Below are 19,730 nucleotides of genomic sequence, written 5' to 3' on the forward strand. Positions count from 1 at the left end.
TCATAATCATAGACCTACAAGGTTATATGAAAATAATCTAGGGTTTGAAGTTCTGTCATATCTGCTTCTCACTTGTCCAAGGACAATTCGAGTTTGATCTCCTGTATTAAAATGGACTGGAGACACAGGAATACATCATACTATGCCTATTTCAGTTTTCCGTAAACAAAAGTGATATTCCTTAAGCTTTCAGTGGCTGACACAAATCAGACAAATGATTCTCTGATGCAGGACCCTGGATCATGGGCATACCCAGGTAGATTCAACAATAAGTGATAGAACTCTGAAAGGAATATGGGTTCTCAAGTGATTTAAAGCAGTGACAATCATTTTTTTTTTTCTGTGCTTGAAAGACAAATGAAAGTTCATATGAAATTGTGATACGCTTATAGTGCCTATTTCTCTTCATTTTACTAATGTCTGCATTTGACTGATTAAATTTTTCTTCACAACCAAGTATTTTGCCAAATGGAAACATTCCATCTATCTTAGTAAGTGACGGTTTCCTGGCATATAAGATTAATAAAAAGTCTTATCGTTAAGTCCCTCATGGTTGGTCTATGTGAAGGTTGAATTTTTTTTTTCCTGGCCATATTTTCAGTTTACTTACCCCAGTTAGCCATATATTTATTTCCATCTTTAGTAACCTTCCAGAAAATGCACATATTTAAGCCCTCTCAGAAAATTAGTAATAAAATTTTCAAGTAGTAGCAAAGAAGGGTCTTAAATCTCAATAATTTTTCAACAGTAACTTCTGATTATTTAGAAGTAAAGATGAGATGCTTACCTGGCACCACAGGGGCTGCTCTGGAATTCGGCATACGTGTGCTGTAATGTGAGCGAGCTGTGAGTCCCCAGGTGCAACACTGACCTGCACTGTCTGTGTGTCAATCACTCAACAATGATCCTGATAGTTCCTGAAGACCTTTCCTGAGATACCAAACTAGGCAGAGCCACACAGGATTACTGCATGGTGCCTGGAACCTGCTTCTCCCGGGCTCTCGGCAATTCTGTTCAGGCCTCACACAAGACAGCTACTCAAGCACATTCAAAGGCATTCTCAGAGAAACAATATGCTAATTCTGCATCTTGAATTGCTGCCTTCTAAGCGGGTCCTGATGTACTTCAGGAGCAACGTGAAGAAAGAAACCCAAGTCAGTGACATATGCTGTTTAACCTAATGAATTATGCATCCTAACAAGATGTCTTCTTATGTCCCAATGATACTCTTTAGAAAATATAGAATCAATAGATTGCAAAGATCATGAAAGCTGTAGAAGCAATAAATATCATATCCTAGATTCAACTTAATCATGTCAAGTAAAATATTTCTGAATAGCAGTTTATATATTTTTAAGACTTTTTAGAGTAGTTTTAGGTTCACTTGTATTTTTTAAAAATAGATTAATATCTTACCTTCCACATTAATGGTTAATGATCATTAGTAATAAATAATCATTACCAATAGAAATATTTTCAATCTTTATCTCAATTACTCCATGCCCTCTTTTTCAATGACAATACTGGAACACTGGTTTTACTTTTCTTCTCTTACAAATGCAAAATAATTTAGTGAATATTCCTCATGCTTTTCAAATGTGTTAACCTATATAACTACAGTAGTATTAATGGAAACAAAATAGCTTATTTTAGTTAAACAATCCCTTCTAGGATATCAGTCTAATATATGTAATATTTCATGCATCTAAATAATAAACTTAAGAAACAGCAAAGACACAAATATTATTTGTGCATTTTCCAAGAAGTACATTTTTGAAAAAATAAGGAATCCATAGAGCTTCACAAAATCTTAAAATATAAAATTGCTTAGGCCTAAAGTGGGAATAAAATAAAGCAAAAAGAATAGATTGATGTACCATTGCATAGATTAAGCCTGATCAAATAAAGCAGATGGAAGGAGTGGTGAGGTTGCATTAACATGAGGAGGGGTGAAATAAGTATTTGTTGCTAAATGAAAAACATAGAACTCTGATACCTGAGAGGAAACAGATGGCATACATGCTTGATTCCACAGATAAAAATACTCTTTGTTTTTAACAGAATTCAAGATAGAAGGCAAGGGGAAAAAGCTGGCCTACTTTTTGTTAAGATGATCGCCTAGAAAGTTTACTCACTTTCCTCTGTTTGGCCCTGACTGCCAGCTCGTTCTGATGCAGGCAGGCTGAGCTCAGGTTGGGGTAGTGACTATAATATAGTAAAGCCAAGCAACTATATGTGTGTGTGTGTGTGTGTTTTTTTTTTTTTTTTTTTTTTGAGGAATGCAGAGTTGTCACAGTGGTGCTGACAACCTGTTTACCTATGGACATCTCCCCCTAAGACAACCAGAACTTTAAATTCCAAAGAAGTTAATGCAACCAGAATGAAAATCAGTGATACTCAAGCTCCAGTGTGCATGAGTCAATTGGGAGCTTATAAAATAACGGTTCCTGGGCTTCATCTCCAGAAGGTATGATTCAGTAGTAGATATAGGGAGATGCCCAGAAATTTTGCATTAGATAAGCATTCCAGATGACTGTGTTGTGTGGTAATGAAGCATAGTCTTTTATAAGTCAGGTAGACTTGAGTTCAAACTCATTCTTTTGCTCTGAGAACTCAACAGACACTCAACTTTGCTTATAGTAAGAACAAAATATGTTTCAGAGATGGTAATTTGTTATCTTCAGACCAAATTGTGTATTGAAAGTACCTAGTGAAAGTTTAATATACCTCTATCAAGGGATATTCTGCTAGAAAATGGTTTCAGAGACATCAGAATTCTAGAGGCAGATATATTGTAGAGGGGGAAACCTGACTCTGCTTTCTATACCAGAATAGGGTGTGGGTTTCCTGGTGAGAATGTATAGGAGAACATGTAAAGCCTGAAGTTTTAAACATTTCCTTAATGGAAACACATAGGTTATTAGCCTAAGTTTCCCTGGGCTGGCATCCTATGCCCCATATTTTGAAAGCCTGTGGCATAGCAAAAACTTGGCTATATATATCTTTAATGCTAGCAGGACCTTCCCTAGATGAAGTGTCTCTGGCAGCTGTGTGCCCCTCAGGGAACCCAGGGGCAAGAGGGAAGCCATATGCTGCCTATCTGCTCCTGCTGTGGGGAGCCACTGTGTTTCCATTAATTTCAGCATATTCACTAAATAAATCAGGGACTTTGTGAAGTTTCGTATGGTCTTTTCCTGCCAATCTGTAGCCCACTTGAAATGCTGTACACGTGGCAACACTAACTGCGGATATGTTTTGTGCATGATTTGGTAACTGAGGGATGGAGACATCATCAGCCACTCGTTGCCTGGTTATTCTGTTTATTGGGTTAACCTGATGACACAATTCTTTCCTCTGGGATAACCAAAGACAGTGGTGCATCTGCTCTCAGTGAAAAACTTGATCAAAACCAAGTAACATCAAGCACTCTAACTTGGTCTACAATTCAGTTTTAGTAGAGGCTTATTTAAATATTTGGGAATAGGTGTGACATGAAATAATAGTAAAACATTATAGAAAGAGAATGTGTCATTCCAATTTCTCAAAGCACTATTAAAATAGACTCCATACCTATATTTGCTAGGTACTTAGATAATTATTAGTCATCAGCATGTTTTTACCTCTAAGTCCTATAGAAAGGAAAATAACTGTGGCGTACTCTGTTATACTTATAGACCTAAGAGGAACCAGAAGTTTATTTTGCGCCTCTCAGAATCATTATAGAGACATGGGTTTTTGTTCATCGTCATAAAATCATTCTTAGATGAGGAAGTTGAAGCAGAATTGGCAAAGAGACAGTTGTTTATGGCCTTTCAAGCTTGGCAAGTGTTAGAAGTGAAGCTGTCTCATCATTAGATCTCCGTGACATCCTGGAACTTGCTTTCTCAAGTTCTCAGCTCTTCAGCCTTTATTCCTATCTCCAGTTTCAAGCCTTAAACCTTTCTGCCTCAGGCTGGGAAGAAAGAATAAAGCTGCGAGCTACCTCAGACAAGAGGCCCAAGATTAAGAATGTGAACATGTCAAATATTGTTCCTACAGAGAGCCTAAGAGCTGTGAAATATGTTTACATAATTCTGGTGGAAGCAGTGCTGGAATGAGCCATCTTGGAGCCCAAGATGAAGGAAAAACCAGTAATACCAATCTTGCCTCTTTTTAATACTTTGATATTTTGTTCATCATGGAATTTTGAATGAATTTTGATTTTTTAAAAATTACATTAAAAAGTTTACTTGATTATTGAGTTTTTTTCCCCCAAATTTTAAATTTTGTGCACCTGCCTCATCCTGGTTCTATCCTGAGTGAAAGCTTTGCAAAGTATAATGTAATTAACAGGTATGCACATAGTATGTGACATAGAAGCAATAAAGCACGTGATAAAGTATAATGTATTTAACAGATAGTATATGATATATATATATACACATATATATGTGTGTGTGTGTATATATATATATATATATAAAGGAAAAGGAGGGAATTTACATTTATTGAGAGCCTTCTACATGTATGCCAGGCAATGTTTGTTTCATATTTCTTATGTATTTAAAATATAACATGATATATATTTGGTGATATATAGCACATCATATATATTTGCTTATGTACATGTCAACAAATATGCTATATAACACATACATTTTCTCATTTAATCTGTGGATTTATTTCACGTATTAAAGATGAAGAAAGAATAGCTTGGAGAAAGTTCAGTAACTTGCTCAAAGTTGCAGAGCTGGGGTCAAAAATAGGAGGTGAACAGATGTCAGAGAGTGATCTGTTTGTAAATTAAGAGATTAAGTCGTAAACACTAATAGGCTATTAGTTTTTGGTGTTATTGCATTTGGGAAATATGACAAAACATCATTCAAGGTTTTATTAAAGAGCAATAGTGTTTCTGTCTCTTTGAGATTAAAAATATAAATTTGATGCTGAGGATGTAACTTCCTTGAGATGGCTTTTCAAAATTTTACAGATGTACTAGTTTCAGTTTATTTCTCAGGTTCTTAGTTTAAATTACTGATTTTTTTGAAAAGCAGTTTTTGTTGTATACCCCAGTGATATTTAGTGTTCTATGAAATGAAAACTAAATATTTAAATGTCAGAGAGCTTCAGAGATAAAGTATTTCTCTATCAATCAATACTACTAAAAACTGTATGGCTTAGAGGCAAGATTGGGGAAATCAATATTAATTATTTATGTTGCTTTGTTATAGGGAAATAAATATCCATGAATGACGTGATGGTTAAATCAGTATGCATTGGGGCTTAAGAAAGGACATGAATATCTAAGATTATATTTTGATGCATTACTGCTTGAAGATTGGAATGAATATCTGCTAACAACATGTCAGCAATGAGATTTGTACAGGGATCAAAAAATATTCATAGTCAATACAAAAGCAGGAGCACATACATAAATATCAGTACTGGGAAAGGTCAGCAATGCTCACAAAGGGTTGATGTGATAGTAAATATATGAAGATAAAAATTATAGAACTACAGCTAAATTTAATTTTTATTCACCTAAGAGCAAAAGATCAAAGATTACATATTAAGTGTTTATGAAGTACAAGGCAAAAATTAAACAGGCTCAAGATCTCATTTTTACACTGAGGGTTTAATCTGCAATATTTTCAAAGGTATCATGGAGGCAACATGATGAGAGGGTAAAAATTTAATGTTAGGAACCAGGAAGTCTTGGTTTTGAAAACAGCTTTCGTTACTTCTGGTTTATGACTTAGGAAAGTTATTTAACTTCTTTGAGCCACATTGCTTTTGTACAATTATGGGTAATAATAGCCTCTTTATGTGATGGTCATGAATAATAATGATATAAAGTGACAAGTGCAAAAAGAAGTTCTAAGTATAGTACCCGAAGCATATCAGTCATCTAACTGCTGTTATTGATGTTTTTAGATGCAAAGGAATGATACTTTGGAACAAATATTTGATATGACCTACGAAAAATGACTACCCATAATTTGCATTCATGGAATAATGAAATAATAATTTTTCTTAATTCCCAGATAATACCTGCAGAATTAAAAATAGGGAGAAAAATCAATTTTAATATACACAGGGAACGCATATTTAAAATCGATCAGTTGCCATTATAATTAATGAAAAATACGAGAAATGATTTTTTCTCTAACTATAAGGAATTTACCATTTACATGAAATAACCTCATTTAATAGCTTTTTCTTTTAGTTTAACAAAAGCAATACATTATTGTCCAAGAAGAAATGTTTAAGCAAAAAAAAAAAAATGCATTAGATAACATGTTAAAAATGAAAATTACAGAGATATACTAGCCATCTTCAATAATAGTCATTATTGGAGTATTATATATTTTATTAGTAGCTATGGAAAATCGAGTAATAATAATATGTAGTTTAAAATAATACTTGGAGACTAGAGGTATATTTGCAATCAAGGACTAATTTACCCAGCACATTCATATATAATACTTGAAGCTTATTGCTGATCAAGGCTGGCAATATAGGGTGGTGAACAAGATGACTTTGGGGTCAGCATATTTGAATTCCAATCTCAACCTCATGTCTTGTGAGCTGATGAATCTTGACAAGTTACTTAACTTCTCCATGTCTTTTTTTTTTTTCTTTATAAACCGAGATAATTAAAGTACCAATTTTATATGAGGTTTAAACAAGATAATGCAGTTAGCAGATGTCTGGCTGTTAATAAATGCTCAATAGTTAAAAGCTGAAAGGATGTCTACTAACTGGAATGGTACATTTATTATTGTGATAATGAAAAATTAAGTAATTTTCTGTCTAAATGTTAAATTTAAAAATTTGTGATTTATTCTAAACATAGACATATTTTCCAGACTAAATTGAACTCAACTCATTTCAAGCATTCAGGAAATTTCCAGATAGTGTTTTTTTAGGATACCCTTTTGGGCTTCAGAGTGAAGACATGACTTGGAATGAAAGCTTGCCACTTTGATTTGCTCCCCCCAGTCCAGAGATCAAAGCTTTTAATTAATAGCTTGTTTTAATTATTCTTGCTAGGATCTCATTTGTTCAGAAACTTAATCACTCTAGAGCACACCTGAATCCCTCAATCCTTCTACTTCTATCAAGAGAATAAGCTCTGCTTACCACCACCAACCAATCTCCTGTGGCCCTAAAAGTCAAAGTGTAGAGTTGGACAAGCCGATGTCCCCCAAGTGCCTTTTTGAATCAAAAGCAAGGTGCTCTTGTAAACCAAGGAGGTATTTCCACCCAACTCCTACTCTTTCTTATCATAGAATGAAATACCGAATGTTATTTTATGAGTGTCTAATCTTGTCTCTTCAATAGGTCATAATGTAGTTTAAACTATCATAATGCACATCCTTATGGTAGGCACGTGATAGATATTTGTTGAACCCTTGTTGCTTATTTATCAGTATCTGAGAAAGCTTAGAATATTTTATACTTACAGGAGTGAGACTTACACTACATAACCCAAATAACATACTATTTAAAAAATGTATGTATTAGAAAAATCCTGGAATGCAAAATAAAGGAGCATTCTAGTGTATTCTAGTATAGGCAATCTCAGAAAGTTTGATTCCCTACTTTCATGAAGCTACAATCAAATCTTGCTAATGTACCAAACATCAGTGTGCTAAAGTGCAAAATCCTCATCGTTACCCTGACATTTTTATTTAGCTTCTGCTGAATACCCAGTCAATTTTTCCAACATTCAGAAAAATGTTCCCTGGCATTTACCTTGTCATTTTGATGATGCTATACATCCCACAATCAAATAGAAATCTCCTTTTCTTTTATAGTAATTCAAATATACCTTTGTAAACTTGAATTACTTGCATTGATTGGTGAAAATGATTTATTATTTTATTCATGCTTCCATACTGCTCAGGTAAAAGAAGATGTAATTTTTCAGTTTATACATACACAACACTGTTTTTAAACTTTTATACTTAAAGTGGAGATAGATTTGATTTTGACACCCTGCAACAAGTGAAATGGGGTATGAGATTTGAGGCAATTTATCGAGTCACAGTGAAATCAGAATGTGAACTTTTTATTGGAAAGGGTGGCCGAAAATTGCCAATATGACCGGCGCTTCCTGATTCAAGAATAACATAATTCGTGACATCTGAAGCCTATAGGCACAATGACTACCAACTACAGAATTCTATCTAGACTTCTCTCCTGAATCTGATCTGTTCATTGGGGATTTTTACCAGAAGTCCTGCTGTCTCTTCAACTCTAACTTTCTAAAATTGTGCTGATAATTTTTCCTTTTGAATCTGCAACTTTCCTATTTCTGTCAAAGTTGCCATCATATTCCCAGTTACTGAGATGCAAGAGCAATGTTTAAATATTTCTGTATATGAAGCAGCCATTGAATTCTGTGTTTCTTTTTCCATACTTCTTTTTATACATATCTCTTTCCCATTCTGGCTGGGTCTTCCCAAGTTCAGATCCACCATCTCATCCTTGGTGGGTAGCAGTGCCACGCCAAAAATATAACCTTTCGTTGAATCAAAGTCGTGACAGAAACAAGGAGCAGCAGCAAGGAAAAATCGTCTGGGATGAACAAGCCATACAACTAGGGAGAAATCCAAGAAAGCATCCTGCAATGGCAGAAGGTAGGACAGGGAAAGGTCGGGGCTGCCCAACCCCAGCGGCTGAGTGGAATGTCCGGAGGCTGCAGCAGCAGCAGACACCTCTTAAAGGGGACACATCCACGAGCGGATTTTTGCAGAGATGGATCTGCTTGCTCTGAGCACCAGCGCAGATTAGGCTGCACATAGGTGGCACCAGGGACTTACGTGGAGACACTGTTGGAGTGAGGGCCAAGGTGAGACTTGCTCCGTACAGAAGTGCAAGCGGCAGCCATTGTTCCTCTGCTGAGCCCTCCCCACTCCCCGTGTGCCCTGACACAGTGCTGCCATAGCCGTGATGTCATCAAACTGGATAACAGAGGTTGCCCTCCCTGAGGATTCCCTGAAACTCTGCCTCCCCCAACTCATGGCCCCACCCAAGCCACATCCAGGTGTGTCCTTAAGTTTGCCCTGCAACTGAACTCCTCTCAGGACTGTGTCACTGGACACCTACTTCCCAAATCCACACTAATAAAACTGGGAGACTTAAGAGTTTTGTTTAGTACGTAGAAACAGACACAGAAAGGCAGCCAAAATGGGAAGACAAAGAAGCAGAAACCATATGAGAGAACAGAACAGAGATCCAGATATAATGGAGTCAAGTAATCTAACAGATGCAGAGTTCAAAATGCTGGTTATGAAGGTGCTCAATGAACTTTTGGGAGGTGTAGATAAATTCAGCAAAGAGATAAAAAACATACAAATAGAAATGGAAATTATAAAAGGGAACTAGTCTGAAATGAAGAACACATTATCCGAGATGAGAAATATATTAAATGGAATAAACAAAGGAATAAACAGTGAATAAAAGAAAGGATCAAATGCCTTATCTAGAGGATGGGAGAGCCAAGGACACTCAATCAGAATGGCAAGAGACAAGATGCCAGGACTATAAACATAATTTAAGGAGCATATGGGACACTATTATGGGTAACTGAAGAAAATGAAAATGCTGAACAGTTGTTTGAAGAAATGATAGAAAACTTCCCTAACCTGGTGAAGGAAATGGACATAAACCCCCAGGAAGCTCAGAGAATTCCAAAAATCAGGGATCCAGAGGCCCACACTAAGACACATAGTAATTAAAATACCAAAGGTTAAATATAAAGAAAGAATATTAAAAGCAGCACAAGAAAAACAGTTACTTATAAGGAAAAACTGGTAAGACTGGCAGCTGATTTCTCAAAAGAAACTCTGCAGGACAGAAGGTCTTGGCAAAAAATATTCAACAGGATGAAGATCCAGGATCTACAACCAAGAATAATTTATCCAGAAAGGCGATCATTTAGAGTTGAAGGACAGATAAAGAGCTTCCCAGACAAAAATAAGCTAAAGGAATTTATCACCACCAAGTCAGTAAGTATTCCAGGGAATGTTGGAGGGACTTCTTTAAGAAGAAAAAATTCAAAAGACTCACTTCAGATTAAAAGACACACACAGACTAAAAGGAAGGGGATGGGAAAAGATACTGCTTTGATGGACCTAGAAGGTGTTTGAGTCAGACAGAAAAAGATATGCACCATACAATTTCACTTATATGCAGAATCTAAGGAAGAAAAAGATCAAACTAATCAAAAACAGTCTCACAAATATAGTGGATAGTTGAGTGACAGAGGGGAGGAGTGTTTGGGGGGCTGGGAGAATGGGGTGAAGGGTTAAAGAAGTACAAATTAGTAGCTGATGGATGGTCAGGGGGATGGGGAGCACGGCATAGGGAATGCAGTCAGCATTAATACATTGGCTCGGTGGAAGGTCGGGGGAGGGAGGGAGCAATTGGAAGGATCATTTTATGAAATATGTAGATGTCTAACCAATGTATTGTATACTTGAAACTAATTAAATTAAAAAAAAGAAAGCTCTGGGGGAAATAAAAAACATGACCACCTGTAGCCAGTAGGGGCAAAAGTGCTGGAGGTTTTGTTACTGGGCCCTTGGGCCCTTAGGTCACCCTTCTCTTGCTTGGCTACTTTACTGTCTGAAAGTGTCCTGTTGCTTCAGTATCCCTTCTAGTAAAGCGATTTTTTTTTTTTCCCTGCTGGGGAATAAAAAAACCTTTTGTTCAAGGAAAACTTTATGTACACAGAAACTTTTAATAAGACTTTTCTAATGAAAACAAAGCTACTGTAGTAAACCTATATTCCAAATTATTGCAATGCTCAACTATCCGACTTTTAAAGAAACAAAATGGTTCTTCAAATCAAAAGGAAAAAAATTCAACTAAATTATAATAGCTTCATACATATATACTTAGTTTCCTGTCTCTACTTTCTTCTCTACTTTCACAGTTCATTATAATCCCTTTTATTAGACCAGTATTCTTGAGATACATCAATGTATCATATCTCTGACTGACAAAATCGACTTTTCAAAATGATTCATTGTTTTTAACTTCCCATATAAATAACAGTATAAAGAAATATTTTATTAGTGTAGGTTGATTTTAGAAATTGGAATGTATGGCATTTGCATTTTGTAAGGTCATTGCAGATATAAGTTAGCTCATTGTTGGTTTTCTGTGTGTTAGCATTTGGCTTATAATACATTAAGTGTCCATGCTGTTCTGTTTTGATTTAAAAACTATTTAAAATTTATGTGAAAAATAAATCAGCCATTTTGGAGTCCTCAAATCTTCTTTGAAGATTCCTAGGATTCATCAAAACACAGCTGTGGACATCTCTAGAGAGTTCCTACTCTCTAGTACTCTGTGATTTTTAATTTATTAAGTGTAGCTATCCATATATAAATTATGTGATTAAGAATGAGAAAGAGTCATGAAACATACTAAAAAAACACAGATCCAAATAATTTAGAGTCAGATGGCTACTTCTCAACCTGGCTATTTTATAGATGGGGAAATTAAGAACCTGAGTAATTTGTGAAGTAATTTGTTCAGAGTCACTCAAAAAAGTTGTCCAGTGGGATTGCAACTTACCTCTGGACTCCTGTCCAGTGCCCTTTCTAGAAATCAGCTGGATTAAATATTATTACAATGGTTATTTGTTCTGCCCTTGTACTATGCATGCATGTTAAGAACTATGAGGGGACTGAGATTTTGCCCTTACTTAGCAATATGACACATCTACTGTCAAAGTGGAGTTGATATTAGAGCAGTTGATAGAACAATGTAAGGTTTTCATATATTAAATTTTGTATCAATAAGCCAAGGACCCTAAACATTGTTGTTACTTTACAATGTCTGCCAAAGAAGAATGCAGTCCTGAACTAAGAAGAAGAAAAAGTTATTGGATATTTATGTTGTTTTTTAATAGTTTCTACCCATTTTTCTTGAGGGTTCTGCAGTTTAACTTTGAGATAAAGTGATCTGCTAAGCTTTAAGACACAACAATGAAGAGAATGGATTACTCTTCATCAGAAATAACAAGACTCAAGGATACATATGTCCCTGTAAAAAAAATTACACAAAAGCAGACAATGGAGAAGAAATGCTTAGCATATAGTTTTCTTTTTTTCTTTCAATTATGTCTTTATCTTTTTTTTTTTTTCCTGGAGTAACCTCTAATCTTTCCCCTTCAGCGTCACTTGAAATGAATTAAGACTTTTAGTTTTACTCAGACAACTCCATATTTAACTTTTCAAACCTTTATGGGCTGAACACTTGATGATCTTAAAAAAATAGGGATATAATTTCCAGTCACCAAATATAAAACGATAATAATGTATATATTCAATGTATACAATGACTACGTAAAGAATTACATTTTTTACTCATTTCTACTCATTTTTTTTCCAAAAGAATCTGAGAATGTACCATTTAAGAAAGATGATAATGATAGTGATGATGAAAAAAAAATGCTGTTATTTTATTGGACTCTTATTTCCAGGTTATCTATAATTTATCTAAATTTTTCCTCATGATAATCCCTTGGGTTCGGTATCCTTTTTCAGATAAGAGAATGAAAGTACTGGGAAGTTGGGTATTGTCTCCAAGATCATACAAAAAAAAAAAAAGTTGCAAAGAGTGTATTTGAACACTGGGTGTCTATGCTATTCCCATTATAGCATGTCGGTGTTGCATTGTTCTTCCCTATAAAAGGCAATATAGTTTTGGCTATGCTTAGGGTAGAGTTTAAGTGTGAATTAGAGATTACTTTTACAGAATGACTCCTGAGAATTGAACTGCGGCTTAGTTCATAAAAACCTCACGCGATGTGGCAAGCACTGAATGCATAAATGCAGGTGGTTGGCATAGTATCTGGTACATAGTATGTGCTATGATAAAGATATGACAAGAGCAACAACAAAACAGAAGCAGGAGAATAAAAGATATTTCTTTATTGCTGTCTGAAAGAATCCTTAGTCTCCTCTTCATTTAAGGGGAAGAGTCAAGCTACTCAGGAGCATTTTTCCTCCGTTTTTGTTAATATATATTTGTCATAAAATTAAAGAACTATTTTTAAAAAGAATTCATGTTTGTTACAGGGTCATCAGGAATCACTAATCAGCTCATTGAGTTCTGCCACCAAAAATGGAAAGCTAAACCTTTAGACACCTGCTGGCAATTAAAGAAATGTAAAATGCTTCTATTTTATTTTAGTCAGAAGAAGAAAAAGTATACGCACAAGAGCTGGATTTATGCAGTGAATGTATTTCTAAAATATTAGTAAGCAAAACCATTTGTAATACAGCAATACAGTGCTGTGGTTACAAGCACAGGCTTGAACAGATCACTCAATCCCTATGAGTCTGTTTCCTAATCTACAGAATGGGAATGATATACAAGCATACTTCATTTTATTGTGCTTCACTTTATTGCATTTCACAAGTGTTGCATTTCGTTTACAAATTGAAAGCAAGACACTTCATTACGGTTTTCCGCAATACTTGCTTTACTGTGGTGGTCTAGAACCAAATCCACAATATTGCCAAGGTGTGCTTCTATCTAGAGGATTAAATGAAATATACATTAGGTGTTATTATTTTAATGTAATTGTCTACTTTGTTTTCTCTAAAATTTTCTGCCTGCTTGATTTCTGAAGTGACTTGATAGCTAAGGAATCTAAAAATTAATTCTATGAATTTGTTAATGGAACATTTACCTTTTTCTGTTTTTTTTTTTTCTACACACACACACACACACACACACACACACAGCTTTGAAATAGATACCTTTAGAAATAATGGAGTGGTCTGAAGGATTGTCCCTGATTAGAATTGCAATGCTGAGGCAGCCAACATAAGAAAGATTTTTAGATAGATGCAAACTTAAGGTAAATTTTGCCTAGGAATCCATGAGCATCTGTCTTACTTAGCGTTAGAGTCTATCAGAAACATGTGGATTAAATGACAAAGTAATTTGAAGCTTTTGAAAGATATTTCTTTCTTTCCATCATAACTGAATTAAACATATTTCTGTGGACGGCTACAGAAGGGTAAAATCTTTAAAACCAGGCTCTCCTCTCATCATAATTCTTCATTTTTAGTCAAACAGCTTTTTAAAATGATAGATGTTAATGGTCATCTTATTTAAGAGGTGTCATTATTTATTTAAAATATAAAGCAAGTTGGATTAATAGTTAGTATTATAAGTTGGATGCTTAAGCAATATGGGGGAGGATAAAAGCCATCATTCTCAAAATAATTAAGAATTTATTATTTATTAAAAACTTATTGGAGGAAACATCACCTTAAATACCATCAGGCTTCAAATATCTTCATATCTCTCAAACTTATCAGACTTAAGTTATAGGCAATAAAATGAACTTTTATATGACCAGAAAAATTTGCTTTACTTATTCCATTTGGAATTCGAATTAGATATATTCAAGTTCTATAATAGCTCAATTTATAGAAAACTTTTAATAACTAGTTAAAAATTCACACACTTTTTTGGAGTGTGAATCTGTTTATTGACCTTTTATTTCAAAGGAAATTCATATCATTTCGACAGTCTTTTATATCTAATTATATGAGTGATGAGTTTGAAGAGAGCGTGCTTAAGACACGTGCTGTAGTTCTGTGATTTGGAGGATCTTACAAATCTTGCCAGGAAATATGATAGAAGATATCTACTTCAAAACGTGCTGAAAAGCAATGACAAGAGGGGAACCATTTCATTAAAATGTGCAGTTAGATGCAGCTTTTCTTAGTTTCCCTTTACCAGGGGAAGCAGGACTTTCCATTTCTGCATTAGTCTGGCTATCATGTATTAGAAACTCGATAAATGCTATATGACATGAATGCCATCTACTATGTTATACAGTATTCAGTACTTGGACAGATTATCGATAATTAAGCAAATATAAAGTTTGACTTTTCCTTTATATAGAATTTATCTTTCGGGCATTAAAGACACTACTAGGGCTCCAGAAAATATTTTTTGAAGGCAGCTGATAAAAATCCTTTCTAGTGGCATCTTGGGTGGGTCAGTACACAAGTTTATCAGGATTACTGCTCATTAGTGGTCACTAGCTTGACCTTCTACCTACTGCAAGGCATGCATAGCCAGGGATGGAAACTTGTGGGAGTTGCTTGTGGGTGTTGACGGGGGGTTGAAGATGACTCTGTAGTTAATGAGCTCCAAGTGAGGAAAGGATGAAAGAGCAAAATTGAATATGTCATTACAGAGGCCCTACTTCTAAAATCAACGAGAGGCTACCAGTGTTAAATAGCGATCTACCTTTCCTTTTAGATCTATTTGATGCCACTTGAAAGTATACTCTTCATTTTATTCCAGGTTGTTCTAGGATGTTAGAGAAACCCAACAGTCAAAGAAAGCTTTTCCCTTCAATTAGCATATAAGGCTGCTTGCTACTACAGACCTTAAATATTCATATGACAAGTCCAGAAGTGCCTGGGAAAGAGGTGGCTTGAAGCCTGTCTCTTGGTAGCTGAACATAGGGTAATGAGTGGCATGGTGATGAACAATGAGATCCTCATGACTGGGAAATGAGTTTGCCAGAGGAGAAGGGATGCTAAGACAGGCTAGGTGTAATTTCAGGGAAGAGAAACAGACTCCAACCCTGGAGCATGTATAAAAGACAATGTGACATTAAAGATAATTCGTGATGACACATAGATGATTTTTGCTGATTTGAAAGATCATAGCTCACTATTCTGAATACTGGCTCACACCTGTAAACAATTACTTTTTGAAAAAAGAGGAGTTTGTAAGGTATGGTAGAACTTCCTTCCAGGTCAGGAGACTTGGGGTTTCAGGCTACCATTGACCACACAATCATCAGTGAATCACGGAATGGCTCCATACACGGGATTCTCAGTTACAAGATATGGAATCTGAATTGTATTATGACTGTACTGTCTCTGAGCTATAAGAATGAACTGTTTAAGGAAATTTTCTTACAATTCAATCACATTTAATCACATGAAATGTAAAACTTTTTGATAAACATAAAATTTTCACTTGAAGTCCTTTCTTTGATAACTGTTCCCCACTCAGCTAATATATGTGGGAAGGGGGAAGTGTCTTAGAAGACACTGTGCATAAGCATATATCATGGAAGTCCTGCTTTACTGATAATTACTTATTTATGTTATTTTGGACAAGTTATATACTATAACTGTAAAACTACTAAATTGAAATCTGAGAAACATGGGCTCCATGAGCCTGGTCTAAGCAGCAATCTCTCTCTCCCTCAAATACTGTAATTCATATTTAAAAAAAAAATATATATATATATATTAATTGCTCTGTTCTCCTGAATTGACTGGGTTCACATTGCCACATAAGACATAATAAGGAAGTTCTGACTTGGGAAATGTCTTTCTCCCCTAAGCACAGGCTTGTTTCTTTGTGCGGTAATATTTCCCAGAAGTAGCAGAATAGAGAGCAGAATTCATTGCTTCTGGGAAGGTCTTTGGATGCAAATGTTAAGCTTGATTGGCTGGCCCAGTCTCTTGGATCCTACTGCTCCACAGCAGGCCTTTAAGAGGCAGCTGGGATTTTCGCTACATCTGGTTTATACTAGGGATTAAGAAAAGAGGAGGGGAGATGATATTTTTCCCATCTGTGCCTTGGAGAATGTCTAATCAGTTTCTATCCTTACTCAAGGGGAGAATAAAACTATTTAGGTAATTTAGCTTAGGAAAAAAATCTTACAAGTTAATTCTGGAAGTAAAGGAATCTTCCAAAATTATTCGAAGTGTTCCTCTTTATTTGTTTTAGCAAGTCTTAGGCATTTCAAGTTCATTTGCAAGTATGCATTTCTGCTCTCTAAACTCAAACACCAGTGATGTCAATTCAGTTCTGTAGACAGCAACTTCCAAATATAACCCCACCATTTTGATGTTTGCAGGACTAGGTCAGAGAAGGATTTCTGCTGATAGTGACATTTACTGAATCTTAAAGGATAAAGAGGAGCGGGCTAGAAAAACCGAGGTTGTAGATAATAAGAATGTTGTATGCTGAAGAAATATTATGACTAGAGAAAGCTCATGTTATATGAGAAAAAAATATAAGAAGTTAGTGTTTCTGGAGAATAAAGTGAGGATTAAGGATGAAGAGAATGCAGCTTTAGGGACAAAAGTATGAACCAGATCAAGGAGGGCCTTGTTAGGGAGCTCAGCCTGTTTCCTACAGGAAATGAAGAGCCACTGAAGGTTTTTAAAAAGGGAAATGACATATTTGCATTATTTATATAGATTTCTCTGGCGCTGTTCAGCATGTTAAAGCTGAAGGCAGGAGAACTTACTAGGCATCGGGCAAGAGATGGTGTTAGACATGATAAGGAGAGGTTCATAAGGGCAGAAAGGACAGACACAGATTCTCTAGTTAAGCTTATATGATAAGGAGGAGGTAAAATTTATAAGAGGGTATCAGGGGTAATAGAGAAAAATAAAATGACCTGTCCTCTCCTACTTTGCCTGGATAGTGGTACCAGCAAACTCTGAGGAATATGGGAGACAGAGTAGAGAGAACAAGGAACTCAATAGTGGACATTTGGAGGACAAAGTGACTAGGGACAGGAAGGGAGAAATATGTAGTAGGCAGTTAGGTATGAGGTTTAAGAGAAAGCTTCAGTGAGAAATAACAGATTTGAGAGTGATCAGAGTATATAAGTAGAAAATGAAACCAAGTAAAAAGATGAGAACACCCAGGTTTACCATAGAAAAAGAGTGCTCAGAACAGAAGCCTGTGGAGTTACATTACTCGAAGAGCCAAAGAACACATCTGATAGATTATTTAATACTCCTGAAACTCAGATAATACATTTTTGTGTTGTAAAACTTAAAGGAGATAATACATGTACAATGTTTGAAATTTGATGTTTACTAACTGCTTTTATCTTCCTAATTTCTGTAAGCAGTGATGTTTATTATATAGTGGTGGTGGTAAACTTGATTTTAGTTTAAATAAGAAAAAAAAATTCAGTGTGCCATTTGTTTTTGTACCAATACTAGTATATGAAAATTGCATGCTGATCTGAATGAAATGGCTTCTTTATTTAAATTGCATAAAAAAATTTTGCTTAATATTACACTTTAAAAATGTTTATCTTTATGATAACATACAACCTAAATTTGAAAAATCTATGCCAATAGACTATTGTACATATATTTATAAAAATATCCACTTCTATAATAAAATCATTATTTTAGCCGGAGTGTGATAATTCATAACTAATAATTCATGAGTACACATGTTAATAGCAAAGTGGCTTATTCTAATATGCTAGTCACAAGTGGAAGGTGATGTAAATAATAATGTCGTTTAAGAATAAAGGATCTTATCAAATGACAGCCTAGATTACTTCTATAAAGATCAAATTGTTTGATGTAATCAGCATATAGAGAAATTCAGAGACCAGCACAGGAAGGTCAAATGGACAAAGGGGCAACCTTATTGGCATTGTGCTACAAATTTTCTACCTCATATGTCCAGGTCAATACAAATTTATTTAGTGAATATTAACTACTTTAGGTTGAGTATGGCCATTTGAGGAAGACTTCTTGAATATTTAGGCCCTAAATCCATAACTGTGAAAATTTTGAATTTTAAACTGTTACTCTAAGAATTCTATATAATTTTTTTCAAAAGTAAACATAAGCATTTATGATATCTGGCCACCACCAACTATGTTGTAAATAGGACCTAACTCTAACATGTGATAAAGACTGGTTTGAAAATCTCTGTGTAACTTATTTTGTTTCCCTTATATTTTCTATAGTTGAAAAAAAAAAAAAGTAAAAATTCAGCCTTGCGCTAGAGGCAGGTGAGCTGTCTGCAGCTATGCACCTCACACGCAGAAACCAGGGCCTGCTGCCATTGGACTGATCACATCCATTCACGTGTGGAAGTTTTTTTGCTTGATGTGCGTTTACTTCCGAAGTGTGATGGTGTGGAACTGCAGTCAGCAGTCATCCACTGTAAGGTTGGTTGCTCCTCATGAAATTGAAATAAATTGGCTGTGGGAATGTGCAGAACAGTAGTCGGTGAATTTAACATGGAGCACTGTGGGCACACATGGATAATGACTGCATTATATTAAAGCAGAGAAAAGCAAAGGGAAAGACCACTTAAGAATATTGTATTTCTCAATACATATCAAGGCATTAAAAATGTAAACAGACCTTTTACATTTTAATTGTAGTAAAAATGAGTGAAAACGGAATTTAATTAACCAATGAATGATTTTATTGGAACCTCCATCTCTTGCTAACCTGTCCTTGTATATTGCTGGCAGATTAATCTCTCCAATGGTAGGACTTTCAAGAAGCAACTCCTAAACTCAAAAATTTATCCTTAGTTTACATCTGAAAAGCTTTAAACTTTGTGCCCTCAGATTGAGTGTGTCTTGGGATACAAAGATAAATAAGAACTTCTCTTTGACCTCCTGGAGCTCACGATTTAGTGGAAAGAGATAGAATACAATAAATAGTTATGTTATAATAAAGTGTGTGTAACATACAATGGGAATTCAAAATAGGCAATGACTGAGAGGTTGTTCGGTTGAGACAGAACATGGGAAAGACTGCTTTCCTAAAAGGCAGAGAACAAAGACTGATATAAGTGGATAAAGCTTGGACATTGGACTCAGAAATCCTTGGTTCGAATCCCAGTTCTATTATGTGGGTTGTGTCATATTGATACTGTAAACCTTCTGTTCTCCATCT

General features: G+C 35.2%; 1 protein-coding gene across 4 annotated transcripts in view; it reads right to left on the minus strand.

The window, feature by feature from the left end:
• Window positions 1-19,730, minus strand: part of SYT1 (synaptotagmin 1) — a 470,287-nt gene that overhangs the window by 235,924 nt on the left and 214,633 nt on the right. Inside the window, exon 1 of one of the 4 annotated variants that reach the window (XM_036236721.1) lies at window positions 788-1,115. The exons of 2 other annotated variants lie outside the window; for them this stretch is intronic. In XM_036236721.1, coding sequence (XP_036092614.1) covers window positions 788-821 — 34 coding nt within the window. In that variant the 5' untranslated portion in view covers window positions 822-1,115. Of the gene's footprint in view, window positions 1-787; window positions 1,116-19,730 lie in introns of those variants that run through there. One more of the 4 variants, XM_036236720.1, reaches the window with a different exon arrangement.

Source organism: Rousettus aegyptiacus, unplaced genomic scaffold (genome assembly GCF_014176215.1).
Source record: "Rousettus aegyptiacus isolate mRouAeg1 unplaced genomic scaffold, mRouAeg1.p scaffold_m13_p_2, whole genome shotgun sequence".
In the NCBI taxonomy this organism is placed as follows: domain Eukaryota; kingdom Metazoa; phylum Chordata; class Mammalia; order Chiroptera; family Pteropodidae; genus Rousettus; species Rousettus aegyptiacus.